This window comes from Aulonocara sp. 'chitande type north' Nkhata Bay, linkage group LG22, assembly GCF_057382095.1.
Source record: "Aulonocara sp. 'chitande type north' Nkhata Bay isolate Kocher_YH1m ecotype deep benthic linkage group LG22, A_spYH_male_GT1.1, whole genome shotgun sequence".
Classification (NCBI taxonomy): domain Eukaryota; kingdom Metazoa; phylum Chordata; class Actinopteri; order Cichliformes; family Cichlidae; genus Aulonocara; species Aulonocara sp. 'chitande type north' Nkhata Bay.
Genome location: NC_141364.1, coordinates 21705359 through 21728501, shown reverse-complemented (window position 1 = coordinate 21728501; position 23143 = coordinate 21705359). Strand labels below are relative to the sequence as shown.

Sequence of the window (23143 nt, the reverse complement as noted above, 5' to 3'; positions counted from 1 at the left end):
TTACAGTGCATGTGCATGTATGTTTCTAGGCCAGCCCAGGTGTGTTTTCCTGTGAACATAGTTTCATTATGAAAATATGTTTAGACTGCAGCGTTCCCCCAAACACACACACACACACACACACACACACACAAACAGAATAAAAACCTTTGAAAAGGGGAAACGAAACCACATAAGCATAAAGTGTATGAGCATGTTACAAGAATAAAGTTCTCAAAATTTCTGTAGGTCTCTAAGTGTGAAAAGTCTCGTTCATGAGATATGTCTCAGCATTATGATACTCAAATGTGAAAGGCCATGTTAAGAATGTCTATGAGACACACAGGGACTAAATTAGGCTTTATCACATGCAAGCTACGTGCATGGACAAGGATGAAAGACTTGCTCCAGTGAAAATTGTGTTTTTAACAGCGTTAACGTGTGAAAGCCACAAGGAAACTAAGCAGCTGATATTACAGCTGAACAGTTCCTCCTGAGGACTGCAGCATGGTAGACAGTCTCAGATACGTTGGTTTATACCATCAGGGTTTCAAAGTTAGGGAAGCAGTAACCTCTTAGTGGCTGTGTGTGAGCAATGAGGAACAAAGCTGAAGGCTTATGATATCTTTTACCATTTAATATTTTAAAATGAGATATATTGAACACATTCTGACACATAAAGCAACTGGCAACCTTTTGCTGAGAATTCAGCTGTGCTAATAAACAGCTGTTTCCTTCAGGTCATTTTGTTTTATGCTAGCCAAAGTTAACAACCCCTTTAATGTCCCATTGGATCATTCATGCACCCTGCTAAACAGGCTACCCAACTAGTGATAAACTTATTTTATAACTAAGATGGCGACAGACAAAAAGCCAAGCACGATGCTTAATCCTACTGTACATTTGTTATTTTTTCACTTTTCTCTTCTTTCTCAACAATGACTTCTGATTGTTACATATATTGCAATAGTTTTCAGAGTTTGAGCAGGTTTGTTTAACTTACAGGCACACAGCAGATAGGTGAAGACACGTGAGACACTTATTCACACATTTAGAGGTCTGTGCATACTAAGATGATGCAAAGGTTTAGGGCTACCTATGCACTGTTTCCTCATTTAGGCACACGAAGGCATAAAAGGATCATGTTCAGGGAACATGAACAACTTATTAACACGTCAATTAGACTAAAAGAGATGAGCTGTCGCATTTTTAATTAATACTAGATTTGGAACTTCTATACCATCCTGTCTGAGTGTTTATGATGTTATGTTGGGGTGAGACACTGAGACAACTGCATTGCCTTGGCTGCCAGTCTATAAGCCTAAATATTTCCCCTGTGAGCCGGAGCCATAACCTCAGTTGGCCTCTTGCTAATGATGTTTTCTGCTTGGAGAACCAGGGCTGTGACTGGCTAAAGCCACGGAGAAACCAATACAGGCCTAAAGGCCCTCATACAGGCCTTCTGCTTCATCACAAACCCCTACTTCTCAGATGCATCAAAAACACACTGTTTAGAAGTCTGAAAGAGGTTTTGTCACTAGAATGACAGACATGACTTCTGTTTCTATTTAGACACTTAAGTACAGCTGTTGTTCCTCGGCCTGAAACCACCCCAGATGCATTTACAGAACAGTAGTAACAGTGTCACTTTATGGGCTAAAGTTATCATGCCAGGCTGATTCTTATTTCGTGGACAGCTCCTGAATGCTTAAACAGATGGACTGCTTATGTATTATTGGTCTAAACAGAAAACAGTGTGTATTGTAGCTGGATTATATAAGCAACCAGCTTCTAGAAAGTCACTTAATGAACAAATAAATAATTACTATATTTACTGTGATTTAGTTAGTAGATGATCTTTTTTAAATGCATCAGTTATTCAGATTCTTAGCATTCTTTTAAACATCTGTGGTTTATGGCAGTCTGGGATGTTAGCCTGTTTACCAAATCCATCAAGGTACCCAAGCTGAAGTCACATATAGCACTTTTCTACTCTCCTAGAGCACCCAAAGCGCTTTATACAACATGCCACATTCACACTCAGTTCACACAAGCACTTTTTTCTATGCTTTTAAGTGCTTCCTACCTAAAATTCACACACATACTCCGATGGATTGGAGAGCAACTCGGGGTTAGTATCCAAGTAGTCTCTCTCCATGATAAAACTTTCATAACAATTAGAGACAGTTTATTTCTTTGCAACTAAATTCAAATACAAGTTGTTCAAAAGGATCAAATAATCGTTTCCCCCACTGTAAAAATTACTGTTGATTGGCAGAATGAAGCTATAATGCATATCCCAAAAGTTCAATTTGTCTGAAGAACCTTTTTTGTTGAACTAGCCAATCAGAACCCACATATTCAATTCACAATTGCATAACAACACAAACACACACACACACACACAAATCTTGTACTAGTGTGAATTTCCTAAAGCCTCTGGCAATGCAATGACGTAATTTTCTACTACATAGGATCTAAAGTTGACAACAAGGGGGGAAATAGATGAGGTAAATAAATAGACGTACATCAGCTTAGAAGCAACACTGTTGCATTTTCACCTTTTAAATGATTTCAAAATAATTAAATCGTTTGTTTCCCTGATTATTTTAATTTTTTAACCCTTACTGACATTCTGAAACTGACACGCGTGCACAAAACACACGGGCGCGCGCACACACCTCCTTTCCCGTTTGCCCAACCCCCACAACACAGAAGTCACCGCCCTTCCTTTCGCTCTCACACCAACATGACTACCGACACCGCCGCTCCAAACCCAACCGACAAGCCGGAGCATCACGGAAGTTGTAGTCCCGCTCGCGCTAGCCAGTTCGAGAAGGCGAGGCCTCACCAAAATACAACTCCCATCTCGACCCTCGCACGCCGAGCCCCGTCGTCCAATCTGAATATGTGGGAGGAGCGCATCCGCCCACAAAAGCCACAGCTATCTCCCTGTATCCCCCCCCTTTAAAAAATCAATTGTGCACGAAAAAAAGGGGAACACGCTTAAAATACCAACACAGGTGACGGTTTGTTTTCGGCGCGCGACGGACAGCGACGAGGCGTCCCCGCGTCGTGCGGCGTGAGAAACAGCGGTGACAGGCAGGAGCTGCGAGGAGGGTGTTGTCCTGATGCTTAAATGGAAGTGGGTGGGCCTCTACGGTCACACACTGCCAACTTCTCTGTGGATATCACTCTGACAACCGCCAATTTGTTCGTTTATGGACTGTCTATCCGGTAAAGGAGTCATACGACGGATCTGTGAGGTGTCCGGCGGACCGGGGACGGTCACCGCTCTCTCTGTTATTTCCGTTATTTGGGGCTGTTTGATTGTTCCTGCGCTTGGCACCGCCCTTCCTGGCCGGTGGGTGGTTTCGTCAAACGGGCAGATCCGCCACGGCTCAGAGCCGAACATATAGGCCGTCCTCCGCCTGTGTACCCGGCCGGCCTTCTACCGTGAACTACACCCTCTCCCTCTCGGTATATTAATGCGTTATGAGTGGTAGGTACCCTCCCCCTCCCCGTCTCCACCCCTCCTTCCCTCTTTATAGCCGTTTGACAGATAGGAAGCTCAATGCCCCTTTGATATTGATGATAAGGTTACTGGTTTCTCTTCTGTCTATATTGATCACCTCTGTGATGCCATATATGCTATTTTTTTGCTTGGATTTTATTTGCAGCATGCAGTGCCCCGTATACTGCTCGGGACTTTGTAGTACTCAGTAATCCCCATGTGATAATATTGTAATTGAAAATATTCTAACATTTCTGCCTCTTCCTCACAGACTCGAAGAAGGAATCATCTGGAACTGAAGGAGGGAAAGCATCTAAAAGGGGGAAAAGTTCTGGATCACAGGTAAAAGCAAGGAGACAGGAGTTTATTATAGTTCGTTACTTTTCCCTTGCCTGTAGGCCAAAAATGTACTCCCTCCCTCCCAGCCTAGCCAGCCAGACACCTCTGGGGGCGTTTCTCTGGTGAATTCCACTTCCTGCTTCTGTGCAGCCCTACAGTGAGCCAACCCAGAGCCTCATGAATAGGCTTACACGGCTGTCACACTTCAGCCGCTATACTTTTTGAACTGTCTGTTTGAATTATGGTCAGAATGATTTAATTCTGCACGTGGATATTATTGAAAGACCTGCAGCTTTGGTTAAGTGGCCCCAAGACTGTGAAACTTCTCTCTGCAGCAGGTTGTATACATATATATCTTTGAGATTATTTTTGAGCCAGGCAGCTGTTCTTGAGCGCATCTTATTGTCATTAAATGTGCATGACGAGCATCGCTGCTGTGTTAATTTTCCTGCTGTTGTAGTTGTTACAAAATCTAGGCTGTTTCCCCGTGCACTGTTGTGAGGTGTTGAGCATTAAAAATTTGCCTGCGACCTAGTTCCTTTGAAAAGGGAGGAGAGAGAAGGCGGCATTTTCTTCCAGTGTTCTCAGAAAACAGAAATGTGGTTCTCACACGCCCACCCACTCGCTTCCTGTAATACCGCCCACTTCCACTGACAGCTCTCTCTCTCGCTTTCACTCAGCTTTTTGTGTTTCTTTTTTCTGCACCATGTTATTTCCCACCCCTCGCTCTTTTTCTCTTATTCATTTAAAATTAATCATTGCGTGAGCGTTTGCAATGATACCTGCTATCATCCCCAGCCTTAAGCGTTTTTATCTTTGCACATGTACTCTTTGGCTTTGTTTGTGTATGCGTACAAGCTGTTAATGTATGTTTCTAACCCTGACTCCCTTCTTGTCCTTCCTTCACCTGTCACTCCTGTTTTCCCTATCACCCTTCTCACCCCTCCCATCCATCCATCCATTACTCCTCCATCCCCTTTCCTCCACCGTCTCCTCTAGGATTCCTCTCAGCCCTCTCCATTGGCTCTGCTAGCAGCCACCTGCAGTAAGATCGGAGGGCAGGGGGGAGCAGAGGGGGCACAGGGCCAAGCAGGGGCCCAGCAGTTCCAGGTCCAGGCTGGTCAGATCCAGTTGCAGGCGGGACAGATCCAGGGTCAAATAGTGGTGGACACAGCTGGGGGTCAGGCCTTAGTGCCCCAGCAGCTAGAACTGGTCCCGGCACAGTTCACAGGGAACGGCTGGCAGATCATTACAGCAGCGCCTACTATGGCCAAGGAGAACACCAGTCAACCTGTTGCTGTGACCGTGGCCACCACCTTGACTAATGACAGCTCACCTGGTGGACGTAAGGTGAGGGGAGTGGTGTGTTTGTGCAAATGTTTTTATCAATTTTTAATCCTTGTCCACATAACTGATTTACTGCTCCTTTCCTGTTGGGCAGGTAAAGGCAGTAGGTGGGACCAACAGTGTCGCAGCCAATCAGCAGCAGCAATTTCAGATCATCCAGGTTCAGAACCTGCCCAATGCCGGAGCAGGAGTCCAGTATCAGGTCATCCCGCACTTGCAGACTGCAGATGGACAGCAGATCCACATCAGCCCTCAAACAGCGTCCATCGGGGCCGTTCCCGAGCAGGTTCAGCTCATCCAGAGTTCGGGCCAGACCCAAGCTATCATTCAACCCACCAACCAGCAGGCCATCCTGACGAGTACAGCCAATCAGACGGTTCCACTGCAGATCCGTCCTGCGCAGTCATTCCCACTTCAGCTGCAGACTCTGCAAGGCTCCCAAACTCCTGTCATGACCACAGTACCTATAAACCTTGGTGGCATGACCCTGGCTTTGCCTGTGATCAATAATGTCGGAGGGGGTGGAGCTGTGCAGCTTATCCAATCAGCAGATGGCACATTCTCTGTTGCTAATGGCAACCAGCTGGTGACAACAGCTGTGTCAGGGGTGGCTCCTACCACAGCTGCAGCTGGATCAACAATGGCAGTAGCTGAAGGCGACAGCGTGCCTGATGGGGCTCAAGTGGTTTCAGCTGGATCAGAGGGTGGATCAGCTGACGCCCAAGTGCAGAGCAGCGAGGCAGACTCTCAAAGCCAGAATCAGACCAACGGGCTACAGAACCAGACAGACACACCTGGAGCCATTCAGCAGGTGATTGTGGGCCAGGTGGGGCACCAGTTGGTGCAGCAGATCCAGCTGCAGCCCCAGGCTCAGAGTCAGGGTCAGGCACAGGGCCAACAGCAACCTCAGCACATTCAGACCCTGCAGCTGGCTCCAGGACAGACCTTGCAGCCCATCCAGGCCTTCCCGAACTCTGCCCAGGTCCTTATTCGTACCCCAACCCTATCACCCTCTGGGCAGCTCACCTGGCAAACGCTGCAGCTACCCGGTGGAGTCTCCCTGCAGGGTGGTCTCGGGACAGCTGTGCCACAGCAGCTGACGCTGGCTCCGGTAGCTGGTGGGACTGCAGTTGGAAGTGGGGGACTAGTCTCTCTTAGTGGAGCTCCCTTGACGCTAAGTGCAGCCCAGATAAACCCTGGGTCAGGGGTGCAGACGGTCAGCATTGCAGGACTGAGCACAGCTGGGGTCCAGGTGCAGGGCGTACCACTCACTATTACTGGTCTACAGGGTAAGGGCATTATGAGAGTAACTGTCTAAATGCGTATTCAGCACCAATCTGCTCACTTTCATAAACCGTGAATGCAATGGGGTTGTGGAGACAGAGAGTCTTTATTTCTTGAGAAAATATCATATTAGTCCAGTGCGCTAATCCCTCATATCATGACAAACTAATCTATAAAGCTTGAATTAAAGGATGTCCTGCTCTCCTGCTTGCTCAGTTAGACTGTGTGTATGACACATAGTCTGTAATAAAAGTGCATGTTGCCTCTCTGTCTTTAAAGTGAAGACCAAGTCATTGAACTACATTCTTTCTAGTGATCAGCAGAGGGTGACTCTCTTGGTATCAGTTTGTAGAAAAGTCTATGAAAAATGATACTACATCTCACTTGTCTTAATACCTCAGCAATTATTTTCCTAAAGAGTTAAAGGCTTTAAGTGTTAGTTTCAAGTCTTCTTGAGTGAAATTCATATGCTCATTTAGTACATTTAGAATAGAACAGACAATGCAGCATATGCTTTAGGCCTAAAGTTTCAAAGCAGATCACCTCAAACCAATGGGAGATATAATGGTGGCTCCATATTGTATGTACAGCCTGTAGTCAAAGGTGTTCTTGTTTTTTAACTTTCTCTGTTGTAATATAGAAACTGTTCTTGTTTTTGATCATGTGTTTACACACTTTCAATCATCCTCCAGGTCAACCACAGGGTCAAGATGGGGTCAAAGTTCAGTCGTCTCCAGTGACTGTCACTGTGGGCAATGTTGCATCAGGCTCGTCAATGAGTCCAGACCAGCTGAGCTCTGTGCAAAGTTCTTCAGACCAGGAGGGACCGCCCAGCAAGAGGCTTCGACGTGTTGCCTGCTCTTGTCCAAACTGCAGGGATGGAGAGGGAAGGTATGCAAAGCATGCATAAGATACTCATGATTATTTCTAGTCTTTGAAGGGACTTTGAAGGCTCAGAAGTTATAGTGAATCCAAACTATACAATCTCAAAGGAAGCAGTTTTTTGTTTTTGGACTTAAAAGTCTTTCCGTAGTGGATTTTTTTTCATCACCTCACAGCAGTTTTCTCTCTGTACTGATTACTACTAACAAATTAACAAAACTGACAAGACTGACACAGTTCATTCTCCATAAATCCATAAATTACATGTTCTCAATTTTGAGAACATTGAGAAAAAAAATTATTGTTTCCAGAATTTTCAATATCATGCACCAACAGTGGTTTAAAAAAAGATGCAATTGAATTTTAATTGCTTTTGAATAAAAGATTAGGATTCCTAAGCTGAAATTTTACATACTCATATATTGGTTACCATGTCCATATGATGTTTTTAAAAAAAAAATATATATATGTATATATGCTAATGAGACATAAAGTTTACTTCCTGATTCATAAAAAATTTGTACCTTGTTCTGCTACGCTGCTTAACATACACAGACGCGTTGGCAGTTGGGCCCAGTGCTCGTGAGATAACTTCTGAGGCTTGCAAATGCAGAGGAGAAGTGGGGGTGGGGTGCAGGCAAACGACTGAAAGAGAAGGCGGGGTCCAACTTGACAATTCATGCATCTGCACATACTAAATGAGACAAAAGCACAAAACTATATCTAAAACTGTTTTCACACATGAAGCACTGAAAATGTCATGAGAATTGGCTTCTTAAACACAACACGCAGCAACAGGAGTGCATGACAGCCATATTCTCACTACAGGAAATGCTCTATTTGGTTTAGGGGAGGGACTTTGCCTGAGAACGTTTGTTTTCCTGCATGCGTTTCTTTCAGGTAATGCTAAAGCTTTAGGGTTACAGAGTATATGGGGGGGGGGGATAAGCAAAAGGCTTTGTAATATAAAAATTATGGAATTACAAATATAAACATGTAATTATTATAGGAGTATTTTGAGTTTGATCTGTAGCACACACACACAAACCTCCTGGTCCTCACTCATAACAGAAGTTTGTGTTGTAGGAACAGCGGGGATCCCACAAAGAAAAAGCAGCACATCTGCCACATGGAGGGCTGCGGGAAGGTCTATGGAAAGACATCCCACCTACGGGCCCACCTGCGCTGGCACACCGGTGAGAGGCCGTTTGTCTGTAACTGGATCTTCTGTGGCAAGAGGTTCACCCGGAGCGACGAGCTGCAGAGACACCGGAGAACACACACAGGTGGGAGAAAGCATAGACACAGACATGCAGGGTGATTTTGAATTGAATTTGAATTCACTGCTGAATACAAACTAGAGCTGCAATGTTTTAATTTTACCCTCAGTTCTTGAGAAATGTCCAGCAGAAGCCAAAGTGGCACCTTTAAAGGTTTTTGTTTTTTCCCACCACCCAAATAATCTATAGTGCAGAGAAAAGCTGCAAAAATAGGTGGAATCACAATTTTTCTTTACTTTCTTTCTTTTAAAGTCTTCCTTAAAACATTAGTCTGACTTTTTTGTTCTCCACACTGTTGCAGGAGAAAAGCGCTTTGAGTGTCCCGAATGCTCCAAGCGCTTCATGCGCAGCGACCACCTCTCGAAGCACATCAAGACCCACCAGAACAAGAAGAGCAGCGCCGCGGTGGCAATCATCACCACTGACGACATGGAGGAAGACACTCCCGAGGACCTCGGCGCCTCCCCGCAGATTGTCGCCGTAGCAACACTGTCGCGTGACTCTGACCCCGCTACGCCGACCACTTCCAATCACCTGGAGGAAGAGGAGGAGGAAGAGGAGGAGTTTGAGTAGGCGCCTGCCTCCCGTCTCTTCGCTGGAAGGCTGGCTTCCTGTTTTTTTGGAGGTCTTTGCATAGACTGTAAGGGGTTACTTTTCTCTTTTTTTTTTCTTCCTTTTTTTTCTAAAATTTGACCTTATTTTGAAAGGGTTCGCTCACGAAGAGACTCTAAAGGGACGGGCAGGGATCCATGCGATGAAGGGAAACCTGAAAAATATAAACAGTCTAAAACAAAACTAACGCGTATAATAACAAAATAGAGAAATTTAGAGTGTATCAAAGATTAGTTTGGCATTTATAAAAATTTAATCTATTAAGAATTTCAGGTGTGGCGGGGAAGGGATGTACGCAGATTAGCACAAGACAGGGGACCTGCTGAATTTGAAACCACCCGACACTGAGAGACATTTTCCTAATCACAACAGAACTCTATGCACAAAAGTTGTGTTCCTGCTTCACACCTGTCAGGCAGTGCTGAGGGTCAATCAAGGTACAGAGCTGTTGCAGATCAGTGACAGAACAGGGGCAGTATTGGGAGGGGGGTGGGTGTAAATGTGAGCTGTGTGAATGAGTGTGTACTCCCATGCTGTCCTGCAGAGGATCTACCTAATTTGAGTTTTTATTCATGGTTCAGGTTTAAGTCCTCAGATAAGATTCAGGTGTTTGATTCTTTTGCGATCAGATGACAAATATAGGGGGATAATTCTAAGAAAAGAGAAGAAAAAAGAAGAGTAGGGGAGGAAAAAAAGCACATATAGAAAAAGATTTATAAAATGCATTCCTATTGAGGCGCAGTGGCCATTAGAAAAAAAAGGGTTTCTATAGAGAAAAACAATCTAGCTTTCTACAACTTTGTTTGTGTAGTGAAAGCAATACTGTAATAATGACAATCCTAGTGAAACCATGTTTACATTGTCAGGGGAAGTTTTCTCTTGTTAATACAACAAGCCAGTTCGCTCTAAGATTAAGGAAGGCAGCGCCGTAGTCCGGATGACCTGGTACCACAGGGTGGCTTTGACATCACGGCTGCACACTTCACGCCGCCACGTGTTTGACAGTTTTACATAAAACAAAACAACACGGCACGGTCGGCGTAACTGTGGTGACAGCGTTGCTTTCTTTTCTTTCTTTTCAAATTTTTTTTGCTTTCTGTGCTCTAATGACCGCCCCTCTAAACCCCCCACCCCGCTACATGACCGATGTACCACAATTGCCTTAACACAAGCTGTCGTACAGAGGGATCTCCGGAGTGAGCCGGACGGAGTCAGAGGGGAGCTCTCCGGACTTGTAAGAGGGTGACGCGGAGTGCAAACCAAAGCACAGGCAGGTATATATATAAGACGGAGCTGTTGGGTGGGAGTCGGTCAGGCCGTTTAGCTACGTGGATATTACGAAATGTTTTCTGGTGGTGTTTCTCTGTGTTAGTTCAGTGCGTATATTCATTTGAAATTAAAAAAAATAATAATAAGATGCTTTTATTTTATAAAATTTATCAATTCTTTTAACTCCCCCACCCCTCCTTAAGTATGTTAACACACAGGACCCCCACTGTGTATGGCTAATTTATTATTTATCCTTGATTTGTAATATTTGCCTTTTTGCTGGACTTGTATTTGTGCGCGTTGACTCTGAGGTTGTGTACAGCATGTTTCAGTTCTTTGCCGTAGTGCTGCTTCTCTCTTCTTTATTCTCTGTGCTTCTGTTTTTTTTCTTTTTCTTTTTTTGTCTTCCTATGTCTGACCATCGCTGTTCATTTCTTCTTCTGTTTTCTTTTCTCTCTGCGCCATAACGTGTTTTTGGAGAAAAAAAAATCAACAAACAAAAGAAGAAGAAAGCAAAAAAACAAAAAAAAAAAAAAGAAAAAGAAAAAAAGGAGAAAAAAAGTTACTATTGTTTAAAGCTGAAAAAGGTTGATACCAAACAAATTTAGATGTTTTTTGGTAATATTTTGTGTGACGACTTCTCTTTTTTTTCTTTCTTTGATATTTTGTAGTGACATCTCATTTGTAAATCTTTTTCTAAAGATGTTTGTTCGTCTCCATGACATTTGATAATGGGTTTTTTGGCAGGACAGCCTCAAAGGCTCCAGTTTATTGATATTTTTAAAACTGGTTTGTACAAATGTGTTATGTCAACAAAAAACAAAAAAAAAGGGAAGAAAAATTACAAGCAGAAAAGATGCTTTGCCTGCATAACACTTGACAATAAAGTGATTCTTAAAGTGAGGCTCACATTTCATCTCTGATGATTCTGAGTGGGGAGTGAGTCACTGCGAATTTATTTTATTTTTACATATGGTGCTCTTTGCACAGACACACAGCTATAACTCGTGCCGCCTCCTTATTACTGGGTATTCTCTCAGCTGTGTTTTGACAGCGGTGATGATGAAGTAGCCGCCCTCCCTGTGGGAACAATTTCTGCTCCCGGGTTTCTCTTTGTGCCACTTGTGGCCTTCGGAATGGCGCTGTGAAGATCCGACCTGAGTCGCAGGACAATCGTTTGACACTCAATAAGAAATTTGTCAAACCTGCTTGAATGAATTTCTTCTTGTATATTTCTGGAGGTTTTTCTTAGATGATGGAAACTCCAGAAATAAAAATAATCAACAAAAACAACATCTTAATTGCAACGGCAAGCGCCAAGCCTGTGAGGGTTCACCCACAAGTCACTCTGTCGGGTTTACAAAGCGTGTCACGTAGTTGGCACCTCACGTGTACCTTTGGCGCGTCACTCCTTTGAAGCACTTCAAAAACAGTTCGCAGCTCTTCTCTCTGCACCCTCAGGTGCTTCTGTCAAGTTTTGTAGGTATCAATTATTTTAATCTAATAAGCTATAGAAGTATCAGAACAAAGGCAGACTTTCTTATTCTCCTATCACACACTGAAGCATGAGGGGGGGAATTTTTCTACAATAAAGCCTCTCTGTGGCTCTTCAGTGCTTAAAAATCCCAGTAATGTTAAGTGAGAACCAGGAGACCCACACTGATCATCATGGGTAAGATTAGAGCTTCAAATGATAGCTGTAATCATTTTCTCACTCATGCTGCACAATAATGAGATGCATAGAGAGCCGGTGACCTCAGGATAACCTCTGACCATGCTTTCACATGACACAAGCTGGTAACCAGAGGGACCAGCAGATGACCTGCACCTGACCCCACTCGCCGGGGCTAAATAACACCAGATACACACAAAATAACTGCTTATTCAGGCTCGGCTGGTGCAGCCTGTTAGGTTACTGTGTTGTAGTTTAAACACGTGAGCTTGATTCCCCCCTTACCTCTTGTTGAAGATACTCTGATGTAATACCGACCACTGTGAGAGCTGAAGTCATTTAGCATGTAGCCTGTATATGTATGGCTTTGGCACCATTAGTTTAGCATTTCATAGGGTTTTTCTTTTTCTTTCTGAAATCCTCTAATTGCTGACATTTTTGGGAAGCTTGTTAAATTTAACGGAAATACATCGAATCATTCACCTATGATAAGATAAAGTTCACACAGACAAAGTTTTAAAGTTGTACATGTACAATGATCAAAGAAAATTTAGATTTAGGAAAAATCTGAATGAATATTGAAATCTCATATTCATTAAATTACTTTAAGAGTGGAATGATGTATTTTAAAAGCCTAAACTCAATCATCTAAAAAAAAAACAACAGAATTTTTGCAAAACGTCTTCTGTGTGTGTGTCTGTGTGTGTGTCTGTGTGTGTGTCAGCAAGTGAGTGACATAAAGAGTAAGGTCTACATTGTACATTACACAATTTTTTGACATTTTTTGTTCCCGACTGTGATACAACTACAACATTTCAATGGAAGCAAGTAGAGGAATCTACAAACCCATCAGGGTATGTGACAGTATTTGTTTTTACTGCATTTCAGTTTAAAGAATTTGATGTAGTTTTAAAAGCTGACAAACTGACGATCAGTTTAAATGACAATGAGTAACTCGTTATTTCTTTGACAGGTTTTGTTCAACACATGCATTTACGACATGGCTGTGAAGACCTGCTGATATCTTCCAGGCTACAGGGCTCAGGTAAGACCCAGATCCATGCAAACCAAAACGAACATAAAACAGGTAATTTCCGAGGACCTGAGTTTGGTGGTGTTCAAATGTCTCCTTTTATTTCTAGATTGCAATGATGATGGAGTTTCTTAGGCTTCAGAAGGAAAACAAAATCCCATCAAACATGAAGATCTAAGAGATCTTTTGGTGGAGACTCAGATAGCAGTGAGTTAATGCTGTGAGAAAACCTCTCTTTTGTTTTCTTTTGAAGGCTTTGAGAGTTTGAATTAGATGGTTTCGATGAAGAAGAAGCCAAACCTCTTCTGAAACTTTTGGAGATTTATTTTTTTCATTATGTTCACATAACCTCTAGAATAAAATGCCCTGTAAATGTGTTTTTCATCTTAGGTTTGGGCCGTGAATGTCATTAACAAAATGAGGGATATAAAGTTTCAAGCGTGGATGCTCCTTAGGCCGTACGACCTAAATATCAGTGAGATTCTTAATAGTCCAGCTACAGTGTTTCAATATTTCTGTGATTCTTTAAATATGTTTAAAAGATCATTCTTATAACATTACTCTACAGAACACCTAAAGTCCTCAGCATGGTGAGAAATTACATTCAGATCCTGAAAGAGAAGCATCAGGAAGCACAAAGCACCAAACTGCTCACCGCACATGAACTGGTTATACAGGTAGTTCCCTGCGTCCTGCAGGGCTTCTTGGAGCTTCCTCCTCGCCCCCTGTTGAACAGGGCCTCCCAGAATCTGAGCATAATCTCCTTCAGTGTCACAAAGGCCACTTTGGATCATGTCAACAAAACTCTCACAGCGGTGGAAAGCCAGGCAATCTTCTCCTGCTCCATTAGAGATGACATGGTCCACAGCATACTGACGAAAATCAGAGACAAATATCCTCAAGAAATTCTACTCACCAACAGTGCAAACTTTGCGCCAGTGCTGCTCATTTCAATTGCAGATGTAGAAAAGAACGATATATCCAAGATCTTTAAGCCCCCTTCTGAAACTCCACCAATTTCTGATGTTCTTTCCAATGAAGAATGTCCTTCTGAAAGACCCTGCCAAAAAGTCTGAAAGTCGGCCAATGCCTGCTGTTCCCCTCAGTGAAGAACCTCCTTTTGAAAGTTCCCTGTGAGGAACCTCTTTCTAAAACTCCATCCATGTCTCAGTCAGCTGTATCTGTTATCAATATTCCAGAGAAGTCTGAAGACCTTAAAATCAGGAAGACAAAGAAGAAAGAACGGGGCGTCTTCCAAAAACTCAAAGGTCTGTTGCTGTTTCAGAGCCAGAGAAACTGACTGACTATGAGACTCCCATCTGTCTGTTCTCACACTACAAAATCAAATCAAATCAAATAAAAAACTCATGAATATTCCTGCATGAATCTGCATCTATATTTAAAAAATATTTTTCCTTTAGATGTCTATAAGAGTCTCTTAGGGTTCCTCAGTAGTGTTATTATTTTTAAGAAAACTTATTTTTACTGTTAACATATTAACAACAGTAACTGAAACTGGTATATAAAACCGCAGAATACATTTCCTTAAAAAATGGTTTGATTTATATTTTTATAACTGCTGAATCTTTGGTGAAAAAAATGTTGAATAACAAATACAATGAATGATTCACACGAAAGCCAAAGTGCAGAGCTGTTCAAAGCTGAAGTTCAAGCAGGAAACACCGTAATATTTGCAGAATATCTTCTGTGTTTGAGTATCAGCGAGTGAGTGACATATAGAGAAAGAGGGGAACTGGCATCAAATGTACAGGTAAAATAGTTCTTAATCTTGAACTGTTTTGTGGATTTCACTTTAAGACTCACTGTGTGTTAATTAGGAGATCACCTTTACACACTAAAAGCAGAGACATTAAAATAGGTTAGATGAGTTGAAATGTGGGCGAATCAACTACAGACAAATGCTTTCAGTTCTAATCATCCAGTCGGAAAAAATGATTCTACAAGTCATCAACTGCCCTGATTTGAACCAGCTGCCTGCTGAAGACAAATCCACCAATGAAAAATAAGCCTGAAATTAATGTACCGATCAGAATGCTCTTTAATTCCCATACACTTAAATTCACCATCTGAAGATGAAAGCCAACAGCTTTGAGCTCGACTGCAGTAAATACTGACATGGTGTTACTCTGTGGGAAATCACGGTCAAATTTCTCTCGGTGCACTTGATGAAAAGTTTTAACTCAACTAATCTTAACTCCTATCAAAATACTGTTTGAACCACGAGGATCTTTATGGGTCAGTTAGAAGGTACTCACTTCACTTGCATCTACACAGTTCAGAAAGGGTCCAAAACTAACTGGACACCAACAAAAGTTACTTTTTCCTTTAATGTTCAGTTTGAATTCAAGCATGTCCTCTCCTCCATGTCTGCGTGTCTAAACGCTTTGAGTTTCAGTCGACGTGATTGGCTGATTAGACATTTGTTTTGGTGTGACATAAATTCATGACCAGAACCTGAGGATGCCCTGCATTTTTAATTTTTTTTTACAAATACAAAGAGTCTAAATACAGCAAACCTCCTCAAACTGAAGCTGAGCCTTGGTTCAGAAATTAATTATTCACAACTTTATGTCAAACAAATTCCAAAAAAGGGTTGAACTGTTCTAACACTTAGATGATTATTATTATTATTATTATTATTATTATTATTATTATGATGATTATTATAGTACTGCATAAAAAACAACAAACTGTTCAGATAGTAATGTCCTTTATTAGGATAAACAGTAGACTGAGAGGAAAGCTGCAAAGTAACTCAGTTTTAAAACAGTAGTTTGTGTTAAAGGCTCTGTTTGTACCCGAATCACAAAAATTAAAACATTACAGCTGTCCAAGCAACATCACGATTAAAAACGACCCAAAAGAAAACAAACCTCCAAGTAAAAAGTGAGTACTGGCTTTAAAACAAAGAAAAAGCATCCCTGCATCTTATGCAGTCTTAAAAAAATTTTAAAAAATCAGCATATATAAAACATAGAACAGCATAGGTGCTTCAGCTTAAAAAAACAACAACAACAAACTTTAGATTTAGTATGTCTAGTAAAGTTTGCTCTAAACCTAAAAATGTGCATTTAAAATGATTTCTACAGTACATGTACTGTGCAGCATCAGATCCTCCTCCCCTGGATATCATCTGTTTTTGCAAGTTCTCTCCTCTGATCGTGTCTCTTGTTTTCACTGCAGCTCTTTTCGAATACTGCATTGGAGAAAGAAAAAAAAAACAAAAAAACACAATCAGACATGACAGCTCTAGGTTTTAGCTGCTGGCTGAATAAAGGCTGCAACCAGTGGTTATGATCATCACTGATCCGTCAACAATTTCAGTCTGAACACACGGTGCTCAGAGCTCAAGACCGAATCGATCACTGCCTGCATACTGGCCTTCAACCAAAGACACCCAAAAATCAATGAGACAACAAATACAAAGCAAACAAGACCCGACACTTATATTTACGATCTATCCAGCTCATGTGTCGGCTAATCATTGTAATTGTTTCAGTAATCGCTCACATTCAGACTCAATTAGTAAGCATCAAAATGAGGTATTTTAGGAAATGTTCGCTTTTATAATATAAAATACCAACATCAAGTATCCAAACTGATAATAATATTTGCAACATGCAGTTTTATTTAAAGACATTAAAAAAAAGACATTATTCTGTGGTTGACAACAAAATGAACCGACTCCATCTGTACTTAATAAAACAGTGTAACTTTTGTAAATCAGCTGTAAAACTAACCACACCTATGAGTGCTATTTGGGGATTGCGCTCACACGCCATTTACTTTTGCTGTTTAGTAATTCGTGCCCTTGATCGTCAATAAATTTAGAAAAATAATTTTACATCATATCAGTTTCTTGGGAAATCCAGTTTGTGATATTCAAAACAAAAAAATCCCAAACCACAGACTCACCTCTCCAAATACTCGTGCACGTTGTCGTGGCCGTTGTAGCGAGCCAAACCGACCAGAATACCGGTGGCACAGCGGCCCTCTTTCTTACGACACAGGCTGCAGTTGCACATCCCTCTGCAGATGGGACACGACCACGTCTACAAAGAAAAGATCCCAACTCTGGTTGTTCAGTTGGTCACTAATTGTCTGTTCTTCAGGCTCTGTGCTTCAGCACACTCTACTGGAAATGATTAAATAATTCATATAAATGGTCTCTGCTTTGATCTCAGTAATAAAGAATAAGTAACAAATTGTTGGTGAAAAATCTATAACCTTTCATCTCTTTGTTAGATTTTTGTTTGTTGAAGCTTCCTCGGTTTACTGAACTCCTCCTCAACTTAAATCACAGCTCTCACTCAGATCTGAGCCACATGTGAGCTCTTTAGTGTAAGAACCAAGATCAATATGAAGCACAGCTGCCATAGAAACATCTCAGGCTGGACACTATGCGCTAACACAGATATTCCTCATCTCCATTCCCTCCCATTGCTGATGATCAGCAATGATCATCAGCTAAAAGAAAACTTGATGTTAAAAAAAAAAAAGCCTATACATGTGCAAAGCAGCATTTTTTCCTTAATATATTTTAGTCGAATTTACAACATTCTGTACCTTTTGTGCTCAGACTTTCCAGTAATTACATTAAAGTTTCAGCAGGGGGCGCTCTCTGCCTTGTACATTGAGCTATGCATGTACCAACTGCTGTTCACTTCTAAGTTTAGTTTTATTTAAAAATTCCTGATGACAGAGGATTTTAAAGAGATTCAGAACATTGTCCACTATGTAAGACTTCCTCGAGCATCACATCGCTGTGCAGCGACTTTTTGTAAAAATAAATTTTAAAAAGAAAATTTAAGAATGTAATCACAACAACCAAAAGATTATTACTTATTCGAAAGACAAAAGAAACCACGATTGCCTGGGGTAGACTAAACCCACAGTGAGAAACATGTGGATTAGGACTAACCGGGTCTAGCAGCACGGTGCATACGTCCTCTCCATAGCGGTTCTTGAGGCACGGTCCACAGAACTGACCTTTGGCCCCCACACAGAAACCACTGCGACACACTGTCTTAGTGTCCAGAGTCTTCTGTCTGCACTGGTGACATGAGCTTCCCTGGGAGAGAACACACACACAGACACACACACACATACAGTGTGAAAAAAAATTGCTCCAACTCAGGAAACCTGAGAATACAACACACTGCTGCAGACTACCGTTAGCCTAAATCTGAGGACGGCCTGATGAGACTCACATTCTCCTTGTCCCAGATCTTGTCTTTGCTGCGGTACGCTATGTTGTCCAGGTCTTCTTTGGTGATCTCGTCGACCGACTTCACGCAATATTGACTCCTCTTGGAAGACTGGCTCCTTCTCTTTTTGTGTTTCTCACCAACATGGTCCTCGTCCACCTGCCAGGTTACATAAAAGTGAAATGCCACAAACAAATTTTATTCATCCTTACTGACTAAATATCAGTTTTATACATCAAATCCATAGCAGATGTTTTAGGAGTAATTGGTTTGGGGGAAAATGTGCACACAGTACTCCACTACAGAGCTCTCAAAACTAAACATCCAACAGAGTGTCATTATGATAATTTACTATGATATGCACGTCTGTGCTATCACACTAACTATAAATTGTACCAAGTCCAGATTAAAGACAAGGACATTTTCAATAACCTGCTTGATCAAAAAGCCCTTTGTTTCCTGTTGAGTTCATCCATGCGTTTGTGTTGCTATATGTCAGCAGACAGTGTGCTGGGTGTTGTACCTCCACCAGTCTCTTGATGTCTACAGTACGGGGGCTTCGGACATGAACTGGCTCGCTCTTTTCCTCCACTGCAAAGTTCTCGGGAGGACGAGCCTTACGCGACGGGTTCCTCCTTTCTGACACCACGTCCGTTTCAGACTTGCGTTTCTTTGGCGTTGCTCTCTCTGACAGCCGTTTCTTCTTCTGCGGAAATAGAGCAAAGACAATGTTTGTCAGTAAAAACACAGTAGAGTCTGTAAAATAAATAAACAAAATAAACACAAAAGCATGAAAAAAAAAAACAAAAAAAAAAACACCTATAAAAATATTTTTACATTTTTAAGAGGTTCATGCCTCTTACTCAAACATACACACCAGTGTCCAGTTTTGCATTTGTTTTCTTGTTTAGTATTATGTGTGTGTTTTTAAAGCCTACTTACAAGAACGGTTCATACTTCGGTACAGACATATACTTAGCAAGTATAGTCTTATTTCTACCTAGTTTGAATGCACCAAATATAAACTCTTCCGATACTTCCATCTATTTCTATGAGACTATATCTTTATAAGAATGTGTAGAATTTTAACCAACTGATGCTGGACATTTTCTGCTTTTTGATTGTAGTCTGAGTAGTATGGACCCATTAAATTTGACAGTGCTTTGGTTGCATGTAGTATAGGTTAAAAAAGAAAAATTACTGGTGGCTGCCAGTGCTACCCCTCAGCCTCCTACTACACACATCTATGGTATCCATTCAAAATAAGCAGGTTTCTACGCCGCCCAGCAGGGTGACAGCAATTCCCAATCAGCCTTTTATGGCTGAGGGTAAAAAGCTCCACGTAAACAGCGAGTGAGAGATTTTATTTACTGAAATACAGTTTTACAACCGCTGGTTATCATCAGACTGCAAGTCAGCCTTGTAATATTAGCTATTAGCTTTTTAAAATTTATCTATATTTGTAACAATGACCAGTATAATGTCATTATTGCATAAGGACACTGTCAGGAAGTCTTGACCTCAATACAACATTCGATGGGCTTCCAGATTGCTTCACTATTTTTATTTTTTTTGTCTATTTATGTTCCCATCACATGAAACTGCCACATATACTCACCTGAGGAGTGGTGGGTGCTGTCAGGTCAGCCATCGTTGTACTCAGATCAGCAAACAACTTGGCCAGCTAACAAAAAACAAAACAAAACAAGCAAACAAAAAACACCACCACATAATCAAGTTAAGAACTACTGACAAAGAAAAAGCTGTTGTATTATTGTAAATGTGTTGAGATGTCAGAATATGAAAGGGCAGGAAGGGTTCAATACCATGGCCTTGTTTTCTTGGATGTTCTTGTCTCGTTTCTTTAGGCTATGAGAGAGTTCCTCCTCCTCTTTGTCTTCATCCTCCTCCTCCTCCTTTTCTTCATCCTGTTTCTGCTTCACCTTCTGCCTTCCTCTGGATATTTGTGAGGGAGATTTTCCTTTGACCGGCTTTTTAACACTTTTCTCTTGTGTTTCCTTCTTGGGTGAAGACACTCTTTTGACAGGAAACCTGAGGAGAAAGTTTTCAAAAAAAAGTCTCTATTCAGCAATCACAGATTTAGGGACAGTGACAAGGAGCCCAGTTTCACTCTAATCAAGTTACTTAAAAACAACAACTAAAAAACAACCCAAAACTTACTTAAACCAGTTTTACACATGCACCTACCTCAGAGCTACTAAAAGACTCCTTCTCTTTGCTGGTGGGGCCTCCTCCTCATCGGAGTGGAAGCCTGTGTCTATGTCACTGTCCTCTTCTGAATCCACCACCTGCAGAAAACCAGAGAAAAAGAAAGCATGCAGGCTTCTGCTTTGGCTGTAACATTTTTGTGAAACAACACAGCGTTAGCAGTTTCATACTTTGGTCCTTAGTTGCTTGTTAAAGCGTCCTCTATCCTCTTCTTCCTCATCATCACTGAAACCTTCAAAGTCCTCCTCACTGTCTGACTGGGTGAACAGATGAGCCAGCTCGGCAGTTATATACTTGGATTTGAAGCATGGAGCCTGTTGGCAGATATGTAAAGCACCATATTAAACAAGTTGCAGTCAACATTTTTCACCAGAGGGAGCTACTTCGCTATTAGTGGACAAGCTTCTCCACTATGTGAAAGGTGTGGTGAAAACAAGAGGCAACTTCCAGAGCTGTGAAATGAGGCCAAAATGCACATGTCAGTTCCTTTCATTGCCACTTGAGGCTGACTCCAAAAGCACGTCAATCCTGACAGACTCCTATGTGTGGTCCTCCACACAGTGCATTGCGGTTTGATTCTCCAGTCCCTTAATTTTCTGTGGCTAATAATAATAATATTGATATTAATATGCCTTTTCTTCATATGATGTTTTTCTTTTCTTCTGAGAGATCTAACGGTGACCTGTTGTGCTATTCTTTTGTTTTGTCTTCCTCTTGATTGTACACATTTCTTCTATTTGCCATTTATTCCTGTCGTCTTACGATTTATATCCTACTCCTCCTGCACATGCACTCCTCCATGTACAATGACAATAAAGGGCTATTCAATTCTATTGTATTCTAGATGCTCATATTTAACATGGTAAAAAATTTAAAATAATTCGATACAAGCCTATCACAAATATTTTTTTCTTCACACTTGACTCTGTATAATGTCAAAAAGGAAAAATCTGTGATAGTTTCTGGCACACATCTGTGGCTGAGCGTAGAAGTACCACCCACCTTCTGTTTGTGAGGGGTAGCCAATCAGAGTAAGCTGGCTCTAGGCAAGGTGAATGACTCTTTAACGCCCTACTTTTCACATACTTTGGGTGCCTACATTTTGCCAGTGTAGGTCAAATAGAGAGAAGACACCAAAGCACTGATTGTGCAAAAAAAAGGAATCAGTATTTTTAAATTACATATGATATTTATGATTTCCAAATTTTAAATGGAGAAGTGGGCTTTACAATAGAAAAAACATCTCTCCACCATTACTGATAAAGTAAATATAAAAGAATCCGCCAGCTTAAATCAGATGTTATAGTAGCATCACTGCTTCAAGATCAATTTTATAGGCAGCTTATCAAATGTAAAGTCTGTTTACAGGCATTTGTGTAGGGAAGAGGTTCAGATTTTACTTGCTGTAAATGAATCTGTCATCTAATGAGCTGTGTAAAACGTTGTCTCAGGAAAGCAGCTGATGTCCCAGTTGTTTGGCTAAACCACCCCTTTCAGCTTCAGCAAAACTGACCTTTGACCTCGCAGAAAAACAAACCGGAACCCACCCATGAAGCCCCCCCCATAAAAACAAAACTAAACCCAGCATCAGCTCATTTTTACCACAACCTTAAACTCAGAATGTACCTGAACACTAATCCGAAGCTGAGTACGTATCAAGTTGCTGGTTCGCCAGATGACATGTACAAAAGAAACCTTTGAACTAGCCTGTATATAATTCAGAAAACGAATCGTAACTTTAGTGATTCAGGCCGACCATGCCACCAATGTTAGCGGCTTTGGATCTCGTTTAGTGACTCGGCAGGACTTTTCTTTACCCTAAAATCCAACAGGCAAAAGAAAGCCACGCTTACACGAGATTTGCTCTACGACTTACCTTTGACGTGAGGGTCATTTTACTCTGTTTATAACCAGACTGTGGCATAACAATAACTTTTATCTTGTTACATGAGACTCGGCGATAGAGGTGTATTTAAAAACTAACCGCTAGAAAAGCCCGGCGAATGCAAACATGGGGGTTTTGTATTTGCTGATCTTTTGCTTAATTTATAGTTAAGTCCAACTGCTTAAACTTTAAGACTCCACTCACGGTCTTTATAACAAAACACAACGGTCTCACTCATTTGTAGGTTTTGGTAAAAAGGTTTATCTATGTTTTGAAGTAGTAGTATTTCTACTTTCCCCCATTACTCAAAATGGTCTAGTCCCGCTTTTCGCGCGAAAAACGACATGTGGGCGTGTCTATGTTTAGAGCCAGGGAAACCTTTGCCTGAAGGCAAGTTTCTTGTCGTTATGATAGGAGTTTCTTGCTGACTATATATTTAACGCAGTTCTATTTTCTGAAGTGGTGGAATATAAATGAATAACAATAACTTAAAGACAACAGGGAAATACAATGTTGAGGTGCTTTTCTTCTTGACTCTTATAATACTTCAGTTTTCTAGAATTATTAACTTTTTTTTGCATTACTGAGGA

General features: G+C 41.4%; 2 protein-coding genes and 1 long non-coding RNA gene across 3 annotated transcripts; 2 read left to right on the top strand and 1 right to left on the bottom strand.

Moving 5' to 3' along the window:
- Positions 1 to 2728: 2728 nt before the first annotated feature.
- sp4 (sp4 transcription factor) lies at positions 2729 to 11425 on the top strand. Its single transcript, XM_086280416.1, has 7 exons — positions 2729 to 3481; positions 3765 to 3835; positions 4832 to 5182; positions 5274 to 6468; positions 7156 to 7354; positions 8432 to 8631; positions 8927 to 11425. Exons 1-7 carry the CDS (start codon positions 3475 to 3477, stop codon positions 9196 to 9198), a joined length of 2295 nt encoding a protein of 764 aa, XP_086136542.1. The 5' UTR covers positions 2729 to 3474; the 3' UTR covers positions 9199 to 11425.
- Positions 11426 to 12962: 1537 nt separating this feature from the next.
- On the top strand, positions 12963 to 14570 carry LOC147304151 (uncharacterized). Its single transcript, XR_015127021.1, has 3 exons — positions 12963 to 13418; positions 13602 to 13686; positions 13780 to 14570. It is a non-coding gene; the product is annotated as an uncharacterized LOC147304151 (long non-coding RNA).
- Positions 14571 to 15925: 1355 nt separating this feature from the next.
- cdca7l (cell division cycle associated 7 like) lies at positions 15926 to 22790 on the bottom strand. The gene is made up of 10 exons (XM_086281083.1): positions 22545 to 22790; positions 20839 to 20982; positions 20648 to 20748; positions 20266 to 20491; positions 20058 to 20123; positions 18963 to 19145; positions 18443 to 18598; positions 18154 to 18303; positions 17148 to 17284; positions 15926 to 16428 (listed from the first exon to the last, which is right to left on the bottom strand). Exons 1-10 carry the CDS (start codon positions 22590 to 22592, stop codon positions 16407 to 16409), a joined length of 1233 nt encoding a protein of 410 aa, XP_086137209.1. The 5' UTR covers positions 22593 to 22790; the 3' UTR covers positions 15926 to 16406.
- Positions 22791 to 23143: the final 353 nt, after the last annotated feature.